This window comes from Oreochromis aureus, linkage group 9, assembly GCF_013358895.1.
Source record: "Oreochromis aureus strain Israel breed Guangdong linkage group 9, ZZ_aureus, whole genome shotgun sequence".
NCBI classification, from domain to species: Eukaryota; Metazoa; Chordata; class Actinopteri; order Cichliformes; family Cichlidae; genus Oreochromis; species Oreochromis aureus.
The window spans coordinates 21842041-21868144 of record NC_052950.1 but is presented as its reverse complement, the minus strand read 5'-3'; the positions used below and the strand labels follow the sequence as shown (position 1 = coordinate 21868144).

The 26104-nt window shown below is 43.1% G+C and overlaps 1 protein-coding gene across 1 annotated transcript; it reads right to left on the bottom strand.

The window, feature by feature from the left end:
* Positions 1-19943: 19943 nt before the first annotated feature.
* sox17 (SRY-box transcription factor 17) lies at positions 19944-22037 on the bottom strand. Its single transcript, XM_031759742.2, has 2 exons — positions 21500-22037; positions 19944-21175 (listed from the first exon to the last, which is right to left on the bottom strand). Exons 1-2 carry the CDS (start codon positions 21795-21797, stop codon positions 20280-20282), a joined length of 1194 nt encoding a protein of 397 aa, XP_031615602.2. The 5' UTR covers positions 21798-22037; the 3' UTR covers positions 19944-20279.
* Between the last annotated feature and the right edge of the window lie 4067 nt (positions 22038-26104).

Sequence of the window (26104 nt, the reverse complement as noted above, 5' to 3'; positions counted from 1 at the left end):
GCTCTACATTGTGACTGCTGTTCAACTGACTGCACAGTAACCGTGTATTTCGGGAGACACCATCATAGTTAATTTGCTTAATCTTTGCTCAGAGTTAATCTGCGCTGCAGGTGCGGCGCTCGAAAATCCTCTCCTGAGAGGTGTGTCACAGAGAAACATGTTGGGGTGTCACAGCAGGTTAAAGAAGTAGTCAAAAAGATCTCAGGTTCATTAACGATGTGTTTTAAGTTGAAATGTAATTACACGTCATGCACGTGGATTTGCACCTGGGAAAAGTTTGCCAGCGGCAGAAGAAAATATGAAAAAATCTGGTTTCACCACAAATTGAAACATTTCAACATTCAGAGTATTTGTACTCATATTTGAAGTTGAATTATGAGGTTACACAGGTTAAAATGTTTGGTTTTCTTCACAAGTGGCAACAGATGGTCCACTGATGTCCACTTGCAATATTTGTGCAGGGTTGTAATCTCATTGAAGACCTCTTTAAGTAATAAGGATTAAGGGACTCTCCATTCTCAGGACCCACAGAGATGATCACTTGTTTTTAATGAAATGGGTAAACATGCACCTTTTTTCCTTAAGAAAACACATGACTGCTTTATAATTTATAATAGAGGTTAGTTTTGTCTTTGTTTTGAGCCTCTCTGAGCAGAACAAATGCGCTACATGACACATAAAAGTACAATGACAAACACTCGCAGACTTTTAGGACTTTACTAAACAAAAATAGTGTTTGTTCCAGAAATACAATTAGGTTTAGAAGGGTAATGGACTCCAGTTGTAGATCAGGTTAAAAGGTATTACTGCAGGCATTAGCCAGTCACGAATATCCTTAACCATGAACGATCACGAGTTGCATAACAGTTACCAAAAATGGGCTGAACTGAATCTATTTCTGTAGTGAAAGGGATTAGTGTGCAAGGATGACTTAATTCCACAGTAAACCTGGGGCTGAAGTGAAGGAATCAAAGGAATACACAAAAGTTATCGGGTTTCAGCTCAGTACAAAAGGATAAAGTGATGACACTCTGTCGCACTGTTTATTTTACTGCTGTAAAAATATCTCAGGTGTGTACGAAACACACGATATGTGCTGTAGGAAAGAATTCCTGCCGAGCCCCGACCAGACAGGGATTCAGGAATGCCACAGGAGGCTCCCATGATCTCAGCCCATGACCTGTTCCCAAAACAACAACGAGCACAAAAATGTGAAAAATCCTTCAAAGGAAGCAGGGGGCGAACAATGGAGGAAACCCTCAGCGTAAACAGGTAGGCCCGAAGCCTGCATGCCCCTCATTCCAGCCCTCCACTGCAGAGAGATAAGAGACAATCATAGGCTGAAACGGAGAGCGAGGGTTAAAAACCGTCTGGTTACACTGATAGAGCAGCGCGGATCCCGCCAAACACACACGAATCGGACTGAAAATAGTCTTGAGCCGAAGCTCTGCACTTAGCGTGGCAGGTAATAGCAACAGCTCTCTGAAGCTCCATTTGTCACATAACCTTCCACGTCACAGAGTCAGAACAAACCAGCTGGTGACATGAATACTGTTGTTTTTCCTTCACGTGAAATCACAGGCCGCCACGACGAAGACATCTGTCTCTGCGTTCCGCGTGTATTGCCACCCTTTGCCATGTTCTATATTTAAAGCCCGTGCGCCTATACTGCAACTAATTGGCGCCAAGTTAGATTCAAACCTATGCTGTTAATGGGAAAAAATGTGGGATATGTTTTGGCCCTTGTCCCCTTTCTATATTTGGCCCAGCGTCTCTCGTGCAGCTGTTCCTCCAGATCTGTCTCCCCGTGTTTCCATCAAACACCTCTCTTCAGTCTGCCTATATTGCCTCAATTCAAGAGCCTCTGCCAGCCTCCATCAGGTCCTGCTACACAGAAAATAATAATAGTTTTCCTCTGATGTTGAGCCACATTTGGGCTTTGTGTTATGACTTAAAATAAAATGCGCTGCTCTCTGTTTAGCCTTTGTAAGTTGTGGAACTCCTGCCGGCATTGCAGCTGTCAGAAATTCAATTAACAATGATACAGCTGCACTCTGACCAGAAACATTCGCTCCAATTTAAAGTCGTGCAACCGAACCCGCAACTATGACCTCTTTTAACTTTTCTTGCATCCATGCGGGCGCGCTATTCCTACAGAAGTTTTAAACATGTGTGATAAAGTTGATGAATTCCATTTTCCTCCTCTTGGCGTCAATTGGTTTAACTAAAAAAATGTGGCTTGGCACACATTTACAGAAAAATGTGCTTACTATTCAAAATTCCATTCAAGCCGCATGATGTTATATCTATTTTCCCCTCCTAGCTTCCAGTGGAATTCCCAGATTTTGAATGAATCCGTGCCAAACAGGACTCGTAAGGTCACACCACCGCCCGTCCCGACCCCTCCGAAACCCCTCGCACAGCAGTCAGAGGTCCCCACCCCGTCCATTTTGAGCACTCCCTATCAGCTGTGCCAAGCTTTTAATCTGCCTGGTGACATCCCAGTGTTTCCTGCATAGGACAGAGGGAGAGATAAGCACACTCTTCGGTACGGTAAATCACTCCGCACCCCCCCTCGTTCACTGATATCACCATTATTCAATTAGGTTGTACTCAAACTCACCAACATTCTTGGTAATTACAGTAAAAAGCTTGCAGGGTGTGCACAATAATTTCATGGCTGGAATCTTTTTCTTTCCTTTCAACAGCATCCCCTTTAATTATAAAAACAAACAAAAACCTGTCTACTGGTAACTACACATTTTTTTTTTTTAACATATTGCAGACTGCTTTTCTGTAAGAAATCAAAAGCACATGTTGTTTCTATTAACTGAAAATGTGCAGTTTTATATTACAGTTCATCATAATTCTACCTTCCTTTTATTGTGACAAGAAAGCAGAAGTCTTTGTCTGGTTATATCTTCCAGTTTTTCATCACTGTGGTTTTGAAATCATGGCCAGCAGAAAACTGATTTAATGCAAAGCATCTTTATCTGTCATGTAAACCTCATCTTATTATTCAAAAGGCCAATTGCAGTTAATAAGGCTGATATGGGCGTGTACTGGTGCTATGCAACAGCCTATCTTGTTAACTGTTAAACTAGGGGATTAGCTCTTTGGATTAGCATTAACCTTATAGCTCACTGGACACTATATTAGGTACATCTTTGTAGTGAACTCACTGTCATGTTCAAGAAACCTGGAAGCACCCATCAGAGGATGGGTACACTGTTGAGATAAAGGGACGGACACGATCAGCAACAGTATTCAGGTAGGCTCTGGCATTTAAATGATGCTTGGCTGGTATTAAGGACCCCAAAGTGTGCCAAGAAATATCTCCCATACCATTATATCACCACCAGCAGCCTAAACCATTGACAAAAGGCAGGCTGTATCCTGCTGTTTACACCAAATTCGGACCATCCACATGATGCAGTAGAAATCACAATACATCAGACCAGAAAATGTTTCCTGTTAATAGCTGACAGGAGTGGTGAGGTCTTCTGCTGCTTCCAGGTTCGAAGTGCTCGATGTTCAAAGATGCCCTTCTGCATGCTTGGTTGTAACAAGTGGCTATCTGAGTTACCGTTGCCTCCCTGCGAGCTCAAAGCAGTCTAACCATTCCCTCTGATCTCTGACATCAACAAGACATTTTCATCCAGAGAACTGCCGCTCACTGGATATTTTCGGGTTTTCAACCAATTCTCTCTAAACCCTAAAGCTGGTGGTGCGAGAAAATCCCAGTAGATCAGCAGTTTCTGAAATACTCAGACCAGCCTGTCTGGCACCAACAACCATTTCACATTCAAAGTCACCTAAATCACCTTTCTTCCCTATTCCTTATTGATCAGCTGATTAGAGATTTTCATAATAGAAACAGTTGTACCTAATGAAGTGTCCAGTGCACATTAAAAGGAAACTTGAATGGGGAAATTTACGTGAACTGGTTCAGCACATAAATAGCTCAGACTTTATCTTTCATCTGAACAGCCGAGTGTAAATATAACTATATAAACAAAGTTTCTTTCCAGTATTACAAAGAGGGAGCCAGTGTGAAGGGAAAAAGTATTGTATAAGGAAATAAAGACAATATACAATGGTGGATAAGAAAATGTTCAGTGGACAGTGTCTTTGCAATGTCCCCAGATTGTGAGGCTACACTATATCAGCATCCAAGCCTTTCAACAGAAATATAAACACTGATATGCACAGAATGTGGACTATTATTCCCCAGAGGACAGTGGCAGGCAGGGTCCTCCTCACCAAAGGGCTCAGTGCCGCATGGCTATTAGCTTTGGAGGGCCCGGGCTGAGGGCCAGTCCGCTGACGGGACACCCTGGCTACACACGACCCAGATAGCAGCCCAGGGTGAGGAGTGATTTATCCGTCTGTGCTCGCATCGGACAACCTTCCTCTGATTAAGGGTCAGTCACTGAGCGGCAGGGCTGAGTGGAGAGGGCGAGACAGGCGGCCTCCCTGTTTGAGACACTGGCATCCTGACCGCCACTCAAATGGAGTTTCCAGACGCTGCGAGCGGCACATGTACTGCACGCCTACAATAGACACACGCGCACTTATGCACATTATTACCAGCGGGCATATACACAGGAATGTGCACGTAGTCATTATTTCTACTCTTTTATGCATGGCTTACACACACTTTAACCCACACACACACACCAAAGCCAAGATAAAGACTTATTGAGTTGGCCTTGACTTTCTCTGAACCTGACAACAAAAGGATGTGGTGAATCCAAGTCGCCCACTGTTTGACTTGTCTCTGTGGGCTGTTAAAGATCAGTGCTCCTGATGTTCAGGGTTCACAAACAGGTTACCGCCTCAATCAATTTCAGCCCACATCGTGTCTATTGTGTGCGTGTGAGAGAAAAATGACCCAAAATACTTTTTCATGCACTCATTGTTTCTTGAGATTAGCTCTTGCTTTGACTTAGCGAGCTTTTCTTTTTAAAGGAGACAGCAATTATTTTAATATTTTTATTTTCATGAAGTTTTTCTCTCTTAAGCTCTTGTATGAAAGCAAGAATTGGGCACTAATTGGAAACATTATTTCATCTGTATATCTTTAAGCAACTTAAGTTGGCCCATCTTCCTCTATACAGTTGGATTGTTCTGCATTGCTGTTGACAGTTTCCCTTTTCTTTGTTGTGGTTGTTGTGGGTCCTTTCACTCTGAATACTTGTAAATAAGCAGCTGTTGAGCAGAATTTGGTTAACTCATATTTAAATCACACACTGTACTTCTGCTTGAGCGTGAAACTCAACTTCTCTTTTCATTTCAGCTGCTGAATGGTGAACTGAAAGAAATTACAGGCTTGTTCTTATAGTCAGAATTTCCAGAAGAACAAGCCGTGCCATCAGTTCGTCCTCTCTGACAGTCAGGCTAGTTTAAAATGCTCTGTCTCATTGTGGAGTTTAGTCAATCTAAACACATAAATCTGAGCTAACACATTTTCTTTTTAATGATCAGTGGCCTTTTTTATCTGGAAGTGCAGCAGACATTTTCACACAACAAATAGGCAGATAACAGTTGCCAGAGGAAACTCTAAACGGTTATCACTGCAGTTTGAAACTTGGAACAATACACTCTACAACAATCCTCTGCTTGTCCACATGTTTACAGCCGCAGCCCCCCATCTGATTTTTACAATCTCCCCAATGCTCAAGGAAACAGGACAAAACCAGGAAATGATGATGTCAGATATAGAAATTATGCAATATTCAAAAGGCTTTGCTCCACATTTCCATCAACTATTTGCTCAGACCAGCACATCCAGATGGCCGAGCTGTTTGTAGCACTAAATAAAGAGTGTGATGCCATTTATGCAGTCAGGGATCCCTATTAATTCCTCCTTTTAGCTGTACAAAACATGGCGCGGCCAGCACAGTATGTCATCAGATAGTAAATAGAAGCAGCCTGGACATGTGTACATGCACAAACACACACACACGTACATCGCTGCATGTATCTGAGTTGCTATAAAAAGCTAATTATGACCTCTGTAACAAAAAAAGATGAATAATGATTAATCAGGCAAGACTTTCCAAATAATTACTGATTCTAGTATGATCAGAAAATAAAATGTTTTATATTTAATGCAGAATAATTTTATAGTGCAAGTCGTTAAATCTGTACTTTCAGAACACAGGAAACAGACAACATTGCATTTAATGTAACAATACAATGTGAAGATTTTATCAAATGTCCTCATCATGCTTTTCAGACAGTCAAACTGACCAGCTAACTGAATAAATAATTAAATACAAAATGCAGTTTTGAAATGGTGATTTTATTTGTTAAAGGATGAAAGCTGTCCAAATTTGTCTGGCCCTGTTTTTTACTTCACTGTGGGGGAATTTTGCGCGTAATTCAGCCACGCTGGAGGGTTTTCCAGCATGAACAGCATGTTTAAGGTTGTGCCAAAGCATCCCAATCTGATTTAAGTCCAGACTTTGACTGGGCCACACTGAAACCTTATTTTTTTGTTACATTTGTGTGTGTGTGTGTGTGTGTGTGTGTGTGTGTGTGTGTGTGTGTGTGTGTGTGTGTGTGTGTGTGTGTGTGTGATTGAGAGGTGGACTTGCTGGTATGTTCTGGATCATTGTTCTGCTGCATAACCAAAGTGTGCTTGAGCTTCGGGTCCTGAACTTCTTCTTCAGCATTTTCTGTGAGTAAGCAGAATTCCTGAAGCAGCAAAGCAGTCCCGGACCATTACACTACCACCACCATGTCTGACTGTTGGCTTGATGTTCTTTTTATGAGATGCTCTCTTAGTTTCACACCAGATGTAACGGGACTCAAACCTTCCAAAAAAATGTGTTTTTCTCTCATCAGTTCACAGAATATTTTCCTAAAAGTCTTGCGGATCATCCAGATGTTTTCTGGTAAATGTGAGATGAGTCATTGAGGTTTTCTCCTTGATGCCATTTTCCCCCCCAGTCTCTTTCTGATTGTCAAATCATGAACTCTGACCTTAACTGAAGCAAAGAGAGGCCTGCAGGTCTTTAGGTGCTGTTCTGAGGTCTTTTGGGACCTCCTGGATGAGTCGTTAAAAGCCATCCATCCATCCATCCTCATCCGCTTTATCCGAAGTCGGGTCGCGGGGGCAGCAGCCTAAGCAGAGAAGCCCAGACCTCCCTCTCCCAGCCACCTCCTCCAGCTCATCCGGGGAACACCAAAGGCGTTCCCAGGCCAGCCGAGAGATATAATCTCTCCAGCGCGTCCTGGGTCTGCCCGGGGCCTCCTCCGGTGGGACATGCCCGAACACCTCACCCAGGAGGCGCCCAGGGGCATCCTTGTCAGATGCCCGAACCACCTCAACTGGCTCCTTTCTCGATGTGGAGGAGCAGCGGCTCTCTCTGAGCCCCTCCCGGATGGCCGAACTTCTCACCCTATCTCTAAGGGAGAGGCCAGCCACCCTTCGGAGGAAGCTCATTTCTGCCGCTTGTACCCGCGATCTCGTTCTTTCGGTCACTACCCACAGCTCGTGGCCATAGGTGAGGGTCGGGACGTGGATCGACCGGTAAATTGAGAGCTTCGCTTTTACACTCAGCTCCCTCTTCACCACGACGGACCGGTGCAGCGTCCGCATCACTGCAGCCGCAGCACCAATCCGTCTGTCGATCTCCGGCTCCCTTCTCCCATCACTCGCGAACAAGACCCGAGATACTTGAACTCCTCCACTTGGGGCAGGAACTCATCCCGACCCGGAGTGGGCACTCCACCCTTTTCCGGCTGAGAACCATGGCCTCAGATTTGGAGGTGCTGATCCTCATTCCCGCTGCTTCACACTCGGCTGCGAACCGTTCCAGTGCGAGCTGGAGGCCCCCACCCGATGAAGCCATCAGAACCACATCATCCGCAAAAAGCAGAGATGAGATTCTGAGGCCACCGAAGTGAAAGCCCTCCGCCACTTGGCTGCGCCTAGAAATCCTGTCCATAAAATTATGAACAGAATCGGTGACAAAGGCAGCCCTGGCGGAGCCCATCACCCACCGGAAACAAGTCCGACTTATTGCCGGCAATGCGAACCAAACTCTTGCAACGGTTGTATAGGGATCGAATGGCCCGTAACAGTGGGCCAGACACCCCATACTCCCGCAACACCTCCCACAGGACACCCGAGGGACACGGTCGAATGCCTTCTCCAAGTCCACAAAACACATGTAGACTGGTTGGGCAAACTCCCATGCACCCTCAAGTATCCTCGAGAGGATAAAGAGCTGGTCCAGTGTTCCGCGACCAGGACGAAAACCGCATTGTTCCTCCTGTATCCGAGGTTCGACTAACGGACGAAACTCTCCTTTCCAGCACCCTGGCATAGACTTTCCGGGAGGCTGAGGAGTGTGATCCCCTATAGTTGGAACACACCCTCCGTCTCCCTTCTTAAAGATGGGGACCACCACCCGGTCTGCCAGTCCAGGGTACTGCCCCTGATCTCCACGCAAACATTGTAGGGCGTGTCAACCAGGACAGCCCTACAACGTCCAGAGCCTTCAGGAACTCGGGGCGGACCTCATCAACACCAGGGGCTCTGCCACCGAGGAGTTGTTTAACTGCCTCAGTGACCTCGACCCCAGAAATTGGCGGGTCATTCCCCTCATCCCCAGACTCTGCTTCCTCCTCGGAAGACGTGTCAGTGGGATTAAGGAGGTCCTCAGTATTCCTTCCACCGTCTGACAATTTTCTCAGTCGGCGTCAGCAGCGCACCGCCAGCACTATACACAGTGCAGGTAGAGCACCGCTTTCCCCTCCTGAGGCGCCTGACGGTTTGCCAGAATCTCTTCGAGGCAGTCCGAAAGTCTTTTTCCATGGCCTCTCGAACTCCTCCCACACCCGAGTTTTTGCTTCAGCCACTGCCTGAGCCGCATTCCGCTTGGCCTGTCGATACCTGTCAGCTGCCTCTGGAGTCCCACAGGCTAACCAAGCCCGATAGGACTCCTTCTTCAGCCTGGTGGCTCCCTTCACCTCTGGTGTCCACCATTTGGTTCGGGATTACCACCACGGCAGGCACCAACCACCTTGCGGCCGCAGCTCAATGCAGCAGCCCGGCAATGGAGACGCTGAACATGGTCCATTCGGACTCAATGTCCCCAGTCTCCCTCGGAATGTTGTTGAAGCTCTGCCGGAGGTGTGCGTTGAAGATCTCGCGGACTGGGGCCTCTGCTGGACGTTCCCAGCACACCCTCACTACAGCGTTTAGGTGCACCGGGTCTGTCCAGCGTCCTCCCCGCCACCTGATCCAACTCACCACCAGGTGGTGATCAGTTGACAGCTCAGCCCCTCTCTTTACCCGAGTGTCCAGAACATATGGTCGCAGGTCTGGTGATACGATTACAAAATCGATCATCGACCTGCGGCCTAGAGCATCCTGGTGCCACGTGCACTTATGGACACTCTTATGTTTGAACAAGGTGTTCGTTATGGCCAAACTGTGATTTGCACAGAAGTCCAATAACAAAACACCACTGGGTTCAGATCAGGGAGGCCGTTCCTCCCAATCACGCCCCTCCAGGTCTCGCTGTCGTTACCCACGTGAGCATTGAAGTCTCCCAGTAGGACAACAGAGTCTCCAGGTGGGGCACCTTCCAGCACCCCCCAGGGACTCTAAGAAGGCTGGGTACTCTGAACTGCCACTCGGCGCATAAGCGCAGATGACAGTCAGGACCCGTTCCTGACCCTGAGGCGCGGGGAACAAACCCTCTCATCCACCGGGAAAAACCCCAGCGTGCCGGCAGCAAGCCGGGGATATTAGAATACCCACCCCAGCCCGCCGCCTCTCACCAGGGGCAACTCCAGACTGAGACAGAGTCCAGCCCCTCTCCAGGAGACTAGTTCCAGAGCCCAAGCCATGCGTGAGGTGTGAGCCCGACTATATCTAGCCGGTACTTCTCAACCTCACGCACTAGCTCAGGCTCCTTCCCCACCAGAGAGGTGACATTCCATGTCCCTATTGCCAGTCTTGGCAGCCGGGGATCGGTCCGCCAGGGCCTCCGCTCCTGGCCGCCGCCCGACACACATTGCACCCGACCCCTATGGCGCCTCCTGCGGGTGGTGGGCCTGCGGGAGGATGGGCCCATGTCTCCTCTTCGGGCTGTGCCCGGCCGGGCCCCATGGACTAAGGCCCGGCCACCAGACGCTCGCCCTCGGGCACCCTCCCGGGCCTGGCTCCAGGGCGGGGCCCCGCAACCCTATCCCGGGCAGGGTAAACTGTTCCCTCGATGTTCTTTTCATACGGGTCTTCTGAATCGCTCTTTGTCTGGTCCCTCACCCAGGACCAATTTGCCATGGGAGACCCTACCAGGGGCAAAAGCCCCAGACAACATAGCCCCTGGGATCCCTGTGACACACAAACCCCTCCACCACGATAAGGTAGCGATTCACGGAGAGGGTTAAAAAGCCACGATGTGTTATTTTTGAATCTTTTAGCCTGCTTCACTTTGTCAGACAGGCTCTACTTAAGTGATTTCTTGATTCATGGTTGGGCAATTACTTTTTTTACATAAGATCTGAAACATCAAAGATGGACAAATATGCAGAAAACTAAGAAATCATTTTCTCACAGCATTGTATATTGCAAATTTCCAGGATATGCAGACTCACTAAAGCCATTTGTCTAACATCATGCTGCCTTTTTTAATTTTCTGGGAGTCATTTAAAATATGGGGTGGGTGGGTAGGCTGAGATGGAGTCCAGGTTCTGCTCCTTGGGCTGTGTGTTTTAAAGAATTTAAAATAATGTATTTTTATGAATATATTATTTATGTTTGTTTAGCATGCATAAAAAAAATCTTTTAAAAATCAGCATATTATCTGTATATTAAAAATTACTTTACAATCAAAACATTCAAGTAACCTTTATGTCTTCATAAATTTTAATATTTGCTGTAACTTAAAATTTATGTGCAACAAAACATTTTAGCGTGTAATCGCGTGCATGCTAGATATCGTAGTTATGTAATTATAATTTTTGTTGTCATGTTTATTTTGACTCGTGGTGTTAAAATAACAAGTTATTTCAATTGTGTGTTGCAAGAAATGCTGAAAGCAAAAGCAGAGCTGGAGCTTAAAATACCAGGCCGTGCATCATCACAGCAGGGCTTCTGTCTGGGATTACCCGGCTATCCCACCTCACCTGCATCCACTGCAGGCTCACGTGCTCCCGACTAACCACACACTATGCTTTTTCCCACGCACTCTGCGGTAATCACTGACTGGCTAAATTATCAGCATTTTACTTTACAATAGGGGTCTCAAACTTAAATGTGCTGTGGACCACTGCTGGCACTGTCATCTCATGTGAGGGCCACTTTAACCTTTAAGTAGTACAAAAACAAACAAATAAGAAAACACCCACAAATATGTCCAAAAATTTAGTGTTTTGTTTGTTTTTTGAAAATTTAAAATATTGTATGACAAGGCAAAACTGCAAACTTACTCTTAGCTAACTGAAGCCTTTCATTGAACTACCAAATTAACAATTTGCTGCTCTCTCTTTCAGGCCAGATACGTGGCAGCACTTCTGCTATAATTTTGCTCATATTTAACAAAATAAAATGTAGACATAAGAGTACACATTAGTTTTTGACTGCTAGTGAAAATTGTTTTCTTTACAAATAACTCTCTGACTGAACTAACACAGCCAATCCCTCAACATGTTTGTGCTCTCTGCTCACATTGCCTTTATATTAAATGATTTTTTGCTTTTTAAAGAACTTATTTTAACATTGCACTCAACAACAAACAAATCCTTCCTAACAAAAAAAGTAACTGCACGTCAATACACAGGCCAAGTAGGGGTGACGTGGGCCACAAGTGGCCCCCATGCCACGAGTTGAGACCCCTGCTTTACAATACTCTGCATTTACAACAATGTTAACAGAGAAATCACCAGATGTATGATTTTTTCAAGAGTTACCACATTTTTGATCAGATATACTGTGCAGTTAAACTTATTGTTTAAAGTACATCAGATACATTTAAAGAGAAAACCCGGCATTATTTAGCCCTAGCGTTAGGAGCTTTGGAAATTGTGATCACCTTTATCCTATGAAACACTTCTATCCGGATAGGAGTGGTTTATTCCAGGATGACCGCTTACATGAGTCACAAAGGGTCACTGAGTGTTTTGATGGATATTAAAAAGTTATGTGAATCATATGCTTTGGTATGTACTATCACCAGTTACACACTTATGGGAGGTCTTGGACCAATACCATCACTCAGACCCTACATGGGTAAATGTCCTTTGAAGGAATGGTGGTTTTTTAAATATTACATATTTGTTTAGTAACAATCAGTATAAATGCAAGAGAAGTGTTTTGAAGTATTTTGTTATATAGTATATAAAAAACTATTTTTTCCCCACTATATATATACAGCGTCTTTATATAGTATTTTAATCAATATGCCAATGTGCTTTACATTTATTTTTAGTTTACATACATACAGTGTTATACCTGCCTAATTACACCACAACATTAATATTAAACTTTAATCATATAATGTTATCTTAGATGTTTTTGTGCTTAGATATTGAAGTTGCCACGTTATTGTTAGAGTATGTGTTTTGCAGACACACACTTGGTAAAGGCTGAACAGTGAGCTTCACGTAGCCCAGCACTCAGCTGACCCCTGGTGGCTACAACCAACAACACAGATGGCTTCTTTACAGCCTCCAGAAAACGCCAACCACTCTCTAACAGCATACAAATATTAAAAACCTGTTGAATTTTTAAAAAGATTTTAAATACCAAAATATGTTCAAATATATGAACGCAGCACATTGTCACTGACAGATGGGGCCTGCCGTGGAGGAGACAGGGCCTCCAGGTGGAGGAATGAGCTCCTGAGGAACTGGAAGTGGGCTGTTTGCTATTTCAGTGGAAATGTGTTTGATGTTTGTTTGAAGTTCATAATCCAATAACACTAGTGCAAATACGCTTCCTGTGTAAGAGACAACCTTCAGACTGACAGTGTTATTGAAAGAAAAACACCAAACAATGTCTAGACGATGTTGTGCTGCAGTTTATTAAAATGTTTATCTCAAAATATGATATCAAAACTTTTTTCCTGAATTTTCCCGAGGCCTCACTCGAGACGTTAGGTCTTTATAATGAAAACGATTGGAAAGCCATCAAAATAATTACTTAATTTAGCAGGCTGCCTTATTCTGAATGTAGTATTTTTAAATCATATCGAGATGTTAGCATTAAAACTGTCCTGTAATCACTTATCAAACTGAATCAACTGATTAAAAGAGATACTGAGCTCAAGTTTCAGTTTTCTAGGAAGGTAAAGTTGACTTGAATGTGGGTAAAATCTAAGATGACTGCACAAACAACAAAAACGCTCATAAATTGTACGACCCCCCCCAGTTTCAGCTGCTCAGACATGCAAACACATACACACAAAGACACACTCGTCCACACACAAAAACAATGAGACAACAAAGGCAGGTGAACTGGGTCATGACACTTTGCCCTCTCCTCCCTTTATTTAGACTATATTTTTATGTATTTTTATTTTTTAGGAAGTCCTACCGGTGATTCCCAAAATGGGTCCAGTGGTGTGAATTTCACAGAGCATGGTTTCCTCTCGGATAGAGGATGTTCCCAGCCAATCTTTCATGGATGGAGCAAACAGAAGTCATCGGAACGAGGAAGTGGGGACAGGTGCTCTCTGAAGATTCAATGATTGAAAGAAAGAAAGAAAAAAAAAAAAACAGCTAGAGACAATGGCCCACGTTTATGTTGAGCTGCAGTATTTTGGATGTTATTAAATCAGTTTGTTGTAGGAGCTGAAAGAATCATGTCACTGTTTATTTCAGTTTCTTTTAGCTGTTTACTCAATTTTTACTCAAGTGTCTTTTCATACTCACAAAGCATTACCTAGCTTCTATTGGTTTTTAACTATGAATCAGTTACTTAACCTATTTCATCAGTTTTTGTACTTCTTTATTTACTTATTTACTTCTTCATTTTCTTTTAGCTATCTGCTTAAACTGTTTCTATTACTTTTAGCTAAGAGCTAACTATTATTAATCCTTAGCTAAGTTATTTTTAAACAATTTCTGTTGCGTTTAGCTAAGGGCTAATTTCTTATATTTAAGTAAGTATTTCTGCTGTTAGGTTTGCTATTTCATCTGCAACTGAAAATTTTGTATTTTTTTCAGGTTTTTATTTCAGAAATTATTATTTATTTCAGCAGTTTTTAGATTCTGTTTCAAACATTTATTCCTCATTTTTCGGTTGCTTTTCCTGATCTATTAATTTGCATTTACGTAGCCTGCTGCTTTTAATTATATTTAATTAAATGTTGTACTTTATGATTACCTTTTGCTAATTGTTTCTGTCACTTATTAATTGCTATAAGCTAGCATTTACATTAAATGTTTTTTTTAATCAGTTTTACCATAAACACGGTAGTTTTAGCTAGCTAATTAAGCTAACCAAACAATTATCTAATTTGTTAGTATTTGTCTATTAAATACCTTTAGCTATTAAACCACTTAAATTAAGCAAACTATTTCAGTCAATTGTTTACTGAGTACATTTCAGCTACATAACTTTATGATTTTATCTGGGGTTTTAAGCAAAAACGAATGGCCAAGAAGTGTAAGTTTCCATATGTCAGTTAACTTGTATTTTATTTTATTGTTTTCAAAGCTTTAAGCTCTCGAAGAGCTACACAGTTTTTTTTTTAAATGTTTTTATCTTTTATGGTAAGCACATTGAGTTTACATTTAATGAACTGTACTGTGTAAATAAGACTGACACTGTTTAGCTTTTCCATGACAATATTTTAGGATATCCATTGTATTTTATCTACATTTCATACATTTTTGCCCTTTCAACTTTTCACTTTGCTTTTAAAGTGTATTTTAAATTCATGTTGTAATTTTTCCACATTATTTGGATTTTGCATTCACTTCTCAACACTGGCATCAAAATGAAGTTACTCATTAATGACTAATCCCATTACACAATGTTCTTTGTTCATCATTGCTCACTTTCCTTACTTGTTTCTCAAGAAGGGAGCCAGCAGGGAATCCTGTAACAAGAGGACACAAAACTTAACGAGAGCAAAGTGTGGCTGAACACTCTGCCAACACCTTTTAGCCTCCCAAAGAAAAAACACAGCCGAGAGGAAACTGACTGCTGATGTAGTCATCTTATACTCACTACCCGCCTGGACACGAGCTAAAAATTGTCCTGAATGCCACAAGGGGATTCAAACAAAAGAACAGTGAGTGCTGAGCTGATCAGGAGAGGCCTGGAGTTGATTCAGCTCCCTGAGTCAATTCCTGACTGTGAAACAAATGTGCTAGCCAGTTTGAAAAATGTTCTCTGGCACCAAACCACAATTTTATAATCAGCACTATCAGACCTAGCTTCTGTTGGCCTTATCTTACTTATTTCTGCTGCAACACTTTATCATTTCTGCATATTTTTTACTCTCTTTTGAAACACCTTTTTAAGAAACGAAACAAAACACTTTACGTATGTAGGCCACCTCTGCTTTGAAGCTAGGTTGAACACTCTACACCAATACTTTTATACCTGCATGCAGCATCTTCATGTCTTGTAAATATTATTATACTCCTTCTATTGGCCTGTTGTTGTTGTTTCAAATTACATAATGTACATAATGTAAAATGAATGAATGTGTTATGCATCATTTTTAGTTTTTTGTGGCAATTTTGTGATTGTTTTAATTTCTCTAAATGTCCAGCTTTTTTTTGCATGAAGCAAAAATCATGCAAATGAAGTTTTAATTGTCTTGCAACCATGCAATTAAAAAGACTTCAAGTCAGTAATTATTTTGACATAACAGAATGACTGTTCAACTAATTAATGCACAAAGAAATTGCTTACATCTGACTTTGTCATCAATAGAGAAAAAAAAGAAAGCTTTTTAGGTCACAGCATTGAGTGGAGATTGACTGTATCTGTGAAACTATATATAGTGGGAACACAACTGGACGATGGTGTGACAGGCAGAGACCATAAAAGCGATCAGGCTTGAGAGGGATAGCATATGCCTGGGATTATGAACAACCAGCCCTGCTTTAGACAAAGGACACACCCTCTCCTGCAGCTGTCTCGCATGCTGTATTTGCAATCTACTATCAATGACTTAATCAGTTTGCAGCCCCTATCTGTCGCTCTCTCTGAAACCCTCACTTTCAATAGGTTGCACACAGAGTTTTGATTTATGTGCGTTGCTGCGTCACACTTGTGTTGAAACTGAACCCATTTCAAAGTCAGTTACAGATGTAAAACCATGCTGGAATCTAACCATGTGTCATATGCATATTTGATTTTATTCGTGAGTCATTTTCATTGATGAACAGTCTTTTTACAATTGACCGATTAACTGCTTCGAATAGAAAATGCCAGGAAATAGTGAAACTGTACCGTTGTGAGCTGTAGCACAAATAGATGTCATCAAATTCCTTGTTTTGTTGGACCAACATTGAAAAATGTCAGCGAAACACAGCAGATCCTCATGTTTTTTTGAGCCACAGTGTCATTTTTTTTCTGTATTTTAGTACACAACTTGAATATAATAACTTTAATTACTCGATTTCTTTATTGTTTACAAGCATTTTTTTTTTTTTAAAAAGCAGCATCTATTGTTGTTGGTGTTGTACAGCTAAAACAATAATTTCATACAAAACAATGAGAGAGATTTTAAAAATGAAAGCACAAAATGAGAAAACTTCAGTAAAACCACACACGTAAAGTCGTGCCTGGGTTAAAACCTGATGTGAAGAGGTAGTTTGTTCCACAGTTCAGGTGTACCTAAAGGCCTGCTCTCCTTTATGTTTTTTTGCTCAGCAGACTTCAGGGATCTAGTGGGAGTGTACAAAGTTAAGAGATCAGAGAGGTAAGGAGGTGCCAACCTATGCAATGCCCTAAAAGCAAACAATGAAATCTTAAAATCAATTCTAAAACTGACTGGTAGCCAGTGTAAAGAAACCAACATGGGGGATATGGAGTCTTGCTTGTATTAGTTAAGCACCGAGTCGCAGCATTTGGGATGATTGACTTGAATTAAAACTATTACAACAGTCAAATCAAGATCAAATACTTATTTATTTTAGGTGGTTTGTAAGGTCTTAATTAAAACCAATTTGGCAGGTTGGGAAAAGTCTCCTTGGGCAATGCTTATGCTGCAAATGCTGGTAAAATATCAGAAAGTCCAAGTCTTCTGCAGCCTTTTTGCATAAATCTCATTGTACATTTGTATAGTTGCAATAAAAGGTATTCTATTCTATTCTATTCTATTCTATTCTATCATATAAGCTGCTGAAAAAAGTCAAACCAAGCTGCAGTGAAATTGTGTTTTAAAATAAATACAATGAATGGATTATTTCTCACTATTAATAAGGCGTTGCCAACCTTGTTAAAATAACTTTATAGTAAAATCTTATTCGGGCCATTCTCGTGACATGGCTTTTTATTTGCTCTCCTTGTTACTGAATGGCGTAAAGTTAAGAGCGAGAACTCAATTAGGGATAAGTGCTTGCACCTGGAGCCAGCTCCTCAGGTGAGCTGTGCATTTGCTGTTTATTCAGCATATTCACGCACTGCTGTGGTGACATAATAATATCTGCTAAAACCTCTCGGAGGTCAAATACAGCCGACGGCGCCGGTTTGTTGAATCAAACTGCAGCTGTCTCCTTTGCGGCTACACGAGGCTGTATTTGTCTTTGTGTTTGTGAAAGGCAGCTACCTGAGATGAGATTAGGGCAGTGCCATGATTAAGTGCTGCTGTGTTAATGCAGCCCGTCGTGCTGCTGTAATCTCTGAGTGGCTCCCTGCGCACTGCCTGGCAGCGAAGCCCCAGGACACACGGGTACACAAAAAACCTCACACACACACACGCACACACGTGCACACTACTGCTGCAGTGGGAACATCATGAAAGCCCTGATTTCCTGAGCTTTGAGCTGTGCTCTCTTTGCTCTGACAGAATTTCTTGCTTTTACCTGAAAACATTTCGGTGCTGCTGCTTGATACAAACATCACTGCTATAAATAGGCTGAAAAACATTAAATTGATGCTCTTCTTTCTTATATGTGGGACAATATGAAAACAACCAGTTGTAAAGTGTAAAATATCATATATAGAAATTTGTGTATTTGTGTTATTGTGGGGTCTACCTCACAATATAAAGTGCCTTGGGTGACTGTTGTTGTGATTTGGGGCTATATAAATAATTTGTACTGAATGGCCTCTTAACACCATAAACTGTATCCAGCTTGTTAAATACAAAAGCAAATAATAATTACTTCTTTCACATTAGTAAGTAATTACATGTATTTATACAGCGCTTCTCAGGATACCAATCACCACCTGTGTCACATCCAATAAAACCAACAAAACAAAAAACATAAGACCAGAAATAAATATACAACATCTACATTTTACTGCTGAGAGATTTTACATTTTTATAAATATTGTTTTTTTTAAATATAAAAAGTTGATTGTTTTTCAAGCTGTTTTTAAGTGAATTTGATTCACTTATAAATTAAAACAAAATATAAACAAAAGAAATCAACCAAATAACTGATTAAAAGTTTCCATCATATGTCCAACATGTACATAATTTTACCTGACACCTCCCACATCTGTCTGAATTGTCAGATTTCCTTGTTGAGCTCTTCCTCGTCAATTAGCCCGGGTCAATTATCGGAATGAGATAATATCACGGTTGACGTGGGGGGTCTGCCTCTCCCTAAGTCCGCGCAGGTGACCCCCACCCACTGTGCTGATGCCTCGGGGATCGTGGCCTGAGCCTGTTGTTATGCACCTATTAGTGGTAACGACAGGGAGGATAAACCTGCCACTCAGCTGCGGACTGAATTTAAACACATTCAGAGCCATTACGCTGGATTCTCCTGCACGGCCTGGAGGTAGATACATCGGTTTTGGGTGACAGAAGGGAAAGCAAAACACGTAGCGAACTGTGGGAAGAGCGTCAGTATTTACCCTGAGCCCAACATCTGTTTCTGCATAAGAGAATACTTAAAACATTCGGAGGGAACAAAGTGTACGAATATATATACACACCTCAGGACCATGTTTCCTCTGAAGTGCTAAAAATGGCTCGTGAGGTCAGGGTGATTGACCCCCGAGAGAAGGACCTCTTCCTTTTAAAATAGGGAAAACCTCTATTTATAAAATGGGACTCTTGCTGTGTTATAAATATATCGAATTACCCTCAAGGTCTGGGTTGATCTCTTAAAGATTTTAGCCCGATAAGTTTGATTCATGTCAAAGCGACAGACGGGCATTAGTGGATAAATATATCATCGCCGTTCGGTATACCCACAGAAATAACGCCTGATGTCACTGCCATGTTATTAAGCATAGCTGGAGGATGGATATGGAAGCGTATACCTAATGCTCTGTTGTTAAACACGCAAAAATAAATGGTCACCATTGTTCAAAAGACGTGTAGTTATCCACACTGAATTTTAATGGCCCCTACCATTAATCAGAAAAGACTAAATCATTTACAGACAGGATATCCGGAGCATAAACTGCTCTCCCACGCTGCGAAAACAAGGCGCCATGTGTAACGCAGGCACTGAGATTGCCTCCACTGTGTCCGGGCCAGGAAGCCGGGTCGCAGCCCTCCGCTGCCCTGCTTCCAGGTGAGCAACTGTTTCTGCTGGGAACGCATTCAGCTCCGTGTGGAAGTCGGAAAAACAAACAACCACATAATAAGGAATAAGGCTGGGCCACATAAAATGGTGAATTTGTGCTATAATATTTTTTTAAATAGCTAAATATTGACATATTTATGAAATAAAACATACCCCAACATAAAGTTAAAATGTGAAATCCGATGCACTTCATCAAATGTCATTATGAATTTAAGAATATAGAGAAAATAATACGCGAGAGGACAAGACTATTTGCAAACATTTATTTCTCAAAAGTGCAAAAGTATAAAAAAACATTCAGTATATACATAAACTTTAAAATAGTGACTGTACAATATTTATCATCACAAAATGACTTCATATCCCTGCGAGAGAGGAAGAGAAAAGTTCAAGCCAGTGTTCCTACTACAATCTTCAATGGCTTTATTAACTGTTCTTGTACAGTACAAAGCTGGGTTTAAAATCTCCTAAACCTCCTGCTTCAGTAGTTGAAAAAAAACAAACATTTTTTGTTCAGATTTAGCTACAGAGATTTGAGGTCAGAGCATGTGTCCTTGTAGCAGGGTAACAGGCCGGGCAGGAGGTTAGGAGTTGTTGTAGCTACAGTAATACACAGCTGTGCTGGCGTCTGACAGCACCGATGATATGAGGCTTTCAGGTCCTTGCATGCCTGCCTCGTGTGACCCGTACGGCAAGCCTGTCATGTCCGCACGCGCTGAAGAGGAACTCAAATACTGCTCGAACTCGCTGCGGTCTACCTCACCTATCAGGTCAGAGTGGTGCATCTGCTCCACGCTGTCTGCTGAGTGAGGGTGAGCGTCAGGAGGTGGGGAGAGCTGTCCTGCTCCACCGGGGTGCCGTTTGGTGTGACTGGGATTGCAGTGGTGAGTGTAATACATTGCTAAAGGGTTGGGGCACCCCATGTACGAAGGGGGGAGCTGAGGGGGCTGCTCTTGAGCCGAGGCTGGGTGTCGGTGCACGATGGCGTTGCTGTGGTGGTTGGAGAGGGGGTCCTGGGGCTGAAATTCTGCGGCTTGTGACTGGTAAGAGTATGCAGGCATCATGTGACAATCCTCTTGTGAATGTGGAGGAAAGAACATGGACTCTGACTCCACAGCGTCCAGAGGAGAGGTGTCAGGCGTGGGCAGGCTGTAGGTTTCATAAGAGGGGCCTCCAAGAGCCTGAGCATCACGGTAGTGACTGAGCGGCTGTGGAGGAACCTGGAAGCTGTGCTCATGGTAGCCAATGCCAAGGCTATCCACACACACCCTGCTCTCCCCGGGCATCGATGAGGCCGTGTGATCTGACACGCCGTGGACCAGAAAGCCCGAGTCCAGCCTCTTAATCCTCTTCACCTGCTTCCGCCGCCGGGGCCGGTACTTGTAGTTGGGGTGGTCCTGCATGTGCTGGACCCGCAGCCGCTCTGCCTCTTCCACAAAAGGCTGCTTTTCTGTTATAGGAAGCGATTTCCATGATTTCCCTGCAGGTCAAGAAGAGAGTACACATCAGTGATATGTCAGCAGATACCGTGTGCAGTCCGGTGATGCACACAAAAATAGCCTGTTGCCATTTTAGGGGACTGGGACAGGTTTTTGAGGTTACACCTACAGCCAACTCAGACAAGACTAACTTTTAAAAACATCACGTCATCTGCTGGGAAAGGACTATTTACAGTTATCTGAGAATAAAAGTGACATAACAGTAAAAATGCAATCACGTAAAGACTGAAAATCAGTGGAAAATAATAGCGTGACTGCACAGATGTGACAAATACAGTTGTTAAAAAAAGTATGAACGTCCTTACCCAGCATTTTGCTCAGCTCTGCGTTGTGCAGGTCCGGGTTTTGCTGCGCCAGTCTCTTGCGCTCATCCTTTGCCCAGACCATAAACGCATTCATGGGCCGTCGGATCCGAGGTTCGCTTTTCCCGCGATTCTGGCTGCCGGAGCTGGACGCGCACGGCTCGTTTTTCACTTTTGTGTCCCCAAGAGGACTGAGAGGGTCGGCCCACTGGCAGTGTCCCATTCCAGGCATCATGACTGACAGCGTACACCTTCCCTGGGTCTGATCGTCGCTGGCGTAACCCGCATCGGGACTACTCATCTCTGTCCAGCTGGGAGGATTGGAGAGAGCCACCGGACAGCTCGCAGAGGCGACAACACACGACAAGTAATAAATTCTTAATAATAAGTTTTTTAAACAAAAAATCGAATCAAAGAAAAATCGAATGCGCCTTGCTTTCAGAGTGGAATGAAAAATAATTAGTCACATCCATTAGCGTCTCTTACAAGCCGCATGGACCGAAAGATACCGACTACTCAGCAGTGAGCGTGAATGTCAGTGCGCTATAAACGCAGAAGCAGCCAATCGCCGTGTGGAGGGAGTGCCCACTACTACAAAGGTGTAAAAAAGTTCAGAGCACGCCCACGACCCTTGTTTGGAGTGGTGACATCCTTCAAAGAGGGAGGAGGGGGGAAGCAGCGGTATTTCAAATAGGTGCAGAAAGTCATGTGCAGCTAGATGTTGAATTCTGCAGTAAGTTTAAACACGTATCCGGGCATTAGTGCAACATTGTCAGACTTTGCATTTGGATTTGCATTTGCATTTGGATTAAAAAGACTCGAAACTAAACAAAAAAAACTTTTAAATCCACAATAAACGGAGAAGCAGAGCCACGCGCGCCGGTCGCGTTGTTATTCTCACCTCGCTCTCGCGTCAGACACCTCATCACCAGTCTGTGTATTGGCTCGCAAACTGCGTTAGAGGCTCTTGCAATCTAATGGACTTAATGGCTCCCTCATTAGCAACTTTTACGCACGGCTGTCTCGATGGAAACTTTCTTTGAGAGCAGCATAATAAGACGCGCTGGATAAAAGGCGCCCATTGAAGATTCGACTCTTCGAGTGAAATCAACAAGAGAGGGAGGTGGGGGGTGAAATAAACATTAAAACCACAGAGTGTTGCGATACTGGAGCGCTGCCAGCTTCTCTCTCAGCACCCCGATGCTCAAAAAGTCAAGAGTTTCTCCTGCTGTAGACACGAGGGTCTGGGCTTCGATGTCAGCAAACAGCTGATTGATTAAACTGAGGGCTCAAAACTCTCTTAATCACATCCCTTAGCCAATTCAGAACGTGCTTGCTTGGCAGCCTTATTAAAGGGCTTTTTAATTTTATTCCCAGCTATTATACTGCACCCTTTTCAACATCGCAAGGAACTTTTAATCTGCAATATCTCAAATATCACGTCTAATAATTACTTTCACCTCATTAGGTGCTCATTCCTGTCATTTTGCTCTCTATTATTCTTTGTATGAGTTTTAAAATTAAAGATAAACCTGATTTTACTATGCAAAGAATATTTTTGCTTTCTATATTTGCCCTTTCCTTGTGACTTGAAGTCTCATACTGAGCTGGAGGTTAAACCTTTGGCAAGCTTCTCTTCGGATATGGAGATGACATCAGCCAGTAGTCAAATATAAACTTTATAAACTCGCTTGACATGCATGGACACACACACACACACACACACACACACACACACACACACACACACACACGGACAAACGCTATTGAATTGTGCAAGAATGTTCTTTTTGTTGTTTTTTGGTGCAGCCAACTCAGACCTGGGTAATGGTGCAGAGGCAAAGGTTAAAGCAACCTGTTGCACCTGAAATATCCAGACATGGTGTGTTTATCTCACAGAGAATGAAGCCCCGTGTTTGTGGTCAGAAATCCAAACATCACCCCCAGGCTGCAGGATTTCTTATCAGAGCCAGCAGACCCCAAACTGTCAGCTCCGTCTTTTCTCGGACCATTCCCATCTTGTTGTGGTCTACGGCCTCTCTGACATGTCAAAAGGGGCTGACAGAAATATGACAGATGCTTATGCAACCTTTTCATGCCCTGAGCAGACACCAGTAGTACTCCAGAGCATGCTGGGTGACCCTCTAGGGGTTAGTGGGAGGGTGTTTTGGATGGAGGTCCAGCTGAGAGCTGCAAGGGACAGGATCTGGACTATAATACTGTCATCGTCTATTTTACCGCTGATGACCTGATAGGGTTTTCCCCCTCCGTTCCTAAGAGAAAGGAGAAAGAGGGACCGTGTGTGTGTGTGTGGTGGTTGCCTGTGAATGCGTGTGTTGATATGGGCGTGGGGTATGAGTGTGTCCTGACGGCCTCTCTCTCTGTGTGGGAGTGAAAAATCCTGGCTTTTGATGGGAGAAGTCATAAAGTCTGGAGTCGTAGCCACATTTCCTCTACAAGGTGAGGTTCAGAGTCAACCCAGAGGAGGGGAGGTGGTGTTGTCGGTGTTGGGATGGTGGGGGGGGAATGTGGAGGTGACACGCCTCATACCCCCCCCCCCCCTCCTTCCATTCCTCCCCCAGTCCCTCCACCAAGTCCCCCACCCCGTGCCTGGGGAGTCTGGGGCTGGGTGGGGGCCAGGGCTCTCGACGCCAGCCTCTGGACTCTGCGCTCAGGGAGAGGTCACTTGGCTTGCTTACACAATGGCATTATCTCAGTTCCAGCCTCGGCTACTGCAGCGGTGAGCACTTCCTGTCCCTCTGCAAGCACTTCCTGTCCTTGGCGTAGCAGCACAAACTGTCCGCCTTCCAAGTGAGTTCTGAAACGCAGTTGAGCTGCTGGTCGCCAGTCTTGCTGTATAAATGTCTGTGGGTGGCTTTCTTGGGAATTGCACAATGTGTTTGCTGGCTCCTTTGTGCTGAGCGGCGAGGCAGGAGTGTTAGTTTAAATCACAGGAACGGAAGGTATATATATGTTAGCACTCCACGCTGATCCCCTGAGCCACTGGAGCTGCACAGGCCACAAAGTTTAAACAATGCTCTGGTAATTAGCAGCAAGTGTTCTAGATATTCTGCCCTATCCTTATAAAGAATCTGGCCATAAATGGGTGAGTAGACTGGAAAACTACATCAACTGATTGACAATGGTTTTGAAACCTGCTTAACACACATATTGCACAAATTGTGCCAAACATTCACTACTTTAAGCTCTTCAAATTTGAAAAATGTCTGCCAAGAAAAAAGTGTATACAGAAAGACAAAACAGTACCTATGCCACTAGTAGGATGAATACAATTAAATCATTCATTTATGATGCCTAAGAACATAGACATATATAAGGTTTGTCCCTCATTGTTGTATATGTAAACTTAAACTTGCATTAATTTTTTTTTTTAAACATTTTTGGGCAAATAAAGGCAACAAGCTGTAAAAAAAGGACATATAAAACAACATTACCACTTAGATAATTATATAGATAGATAGTTACATAGAGGGCAGCTTTACTGGGCAATTCAGATCATTATGCAAACTCTTCTGAATCAGATATGTAGTCGTTTTACTTTAAGACATATGCTAGTCTCACACGTCACACATCTCCAGAGTATACCATATATTAAGTCTTACCTCAAAATACAGATGATCTTCTCCACCTTACCTGTATACCCCCTGTGTGGAGCTGTTTCTTAGGTCTGTTTCAGAGTCACCACAGCTGTAGGTTTAGCATATGTATTAGCAGCATGCTATAATACTTAAATTAGCAAAGAGGAGACGGGATTATTGGATACCTATTTTGTACTTAGAGTGTGAAACTCGAGCTGGTTTGTAAAGCTGGGAAGCTGTCTTGTTGCTCTGGGGACTGGAGGTATTCACAACTCATAGCTTACACCTAAAAGTTTATAAGAATATAATGTAATTTTAAAAAATCCCTGAAATGGGAGATTTAAAGCCATCCATCCATGTGCAGAGTGTTGGATGAATGTATGAAGGAGGAATCATTATCTTTTGTAAAGTTACCATAATTGACCCTGTGTCACACTGGCCACCTGTCCAGGGTGTACACCGCCTCTCGCCCTATGGTGCCTGGGATAGGGTCCAGTCCACTGCAACACTTATGAGTGGAAGACAATGGACGGATGAATGGAAGTTATCATAATGAATGTGCTCTCTTAAAAAAAACAAAAAACTGACATGCTGCTTGTGAAGTTTGTATTTTATCACAGACTGTATAGAAAAGATGGCTGTAGCTTCTGGGTCCGATTCCCTGTTCACACGTACACAGCTATTTTGGTAGACATAGCGTTTTATATACATTTTGACCTAACTGCACAAAACAGTGTTGACTTTTTTATGTTGTTAGGGATGTAGTTAACATGATGTTTTGTGTTTTCATTTAGACAAAGATATTTTTCAAAATGAAAGCAGAAAATCCCCATTTTATAAAATACCCATGTGGACGTAGGTTGAGCTTAATGGCTAAGTTGGGTGAGACAAAAGAAAGAAAAAAATCGGGCACCAGTAAACACTGTCCTGATGTGTTTATGGTTTCAACCACTAGTTTCAAGTCTTATTAATCACCACATGATGTTGAGGTTGTAATTATGGTTAGGGG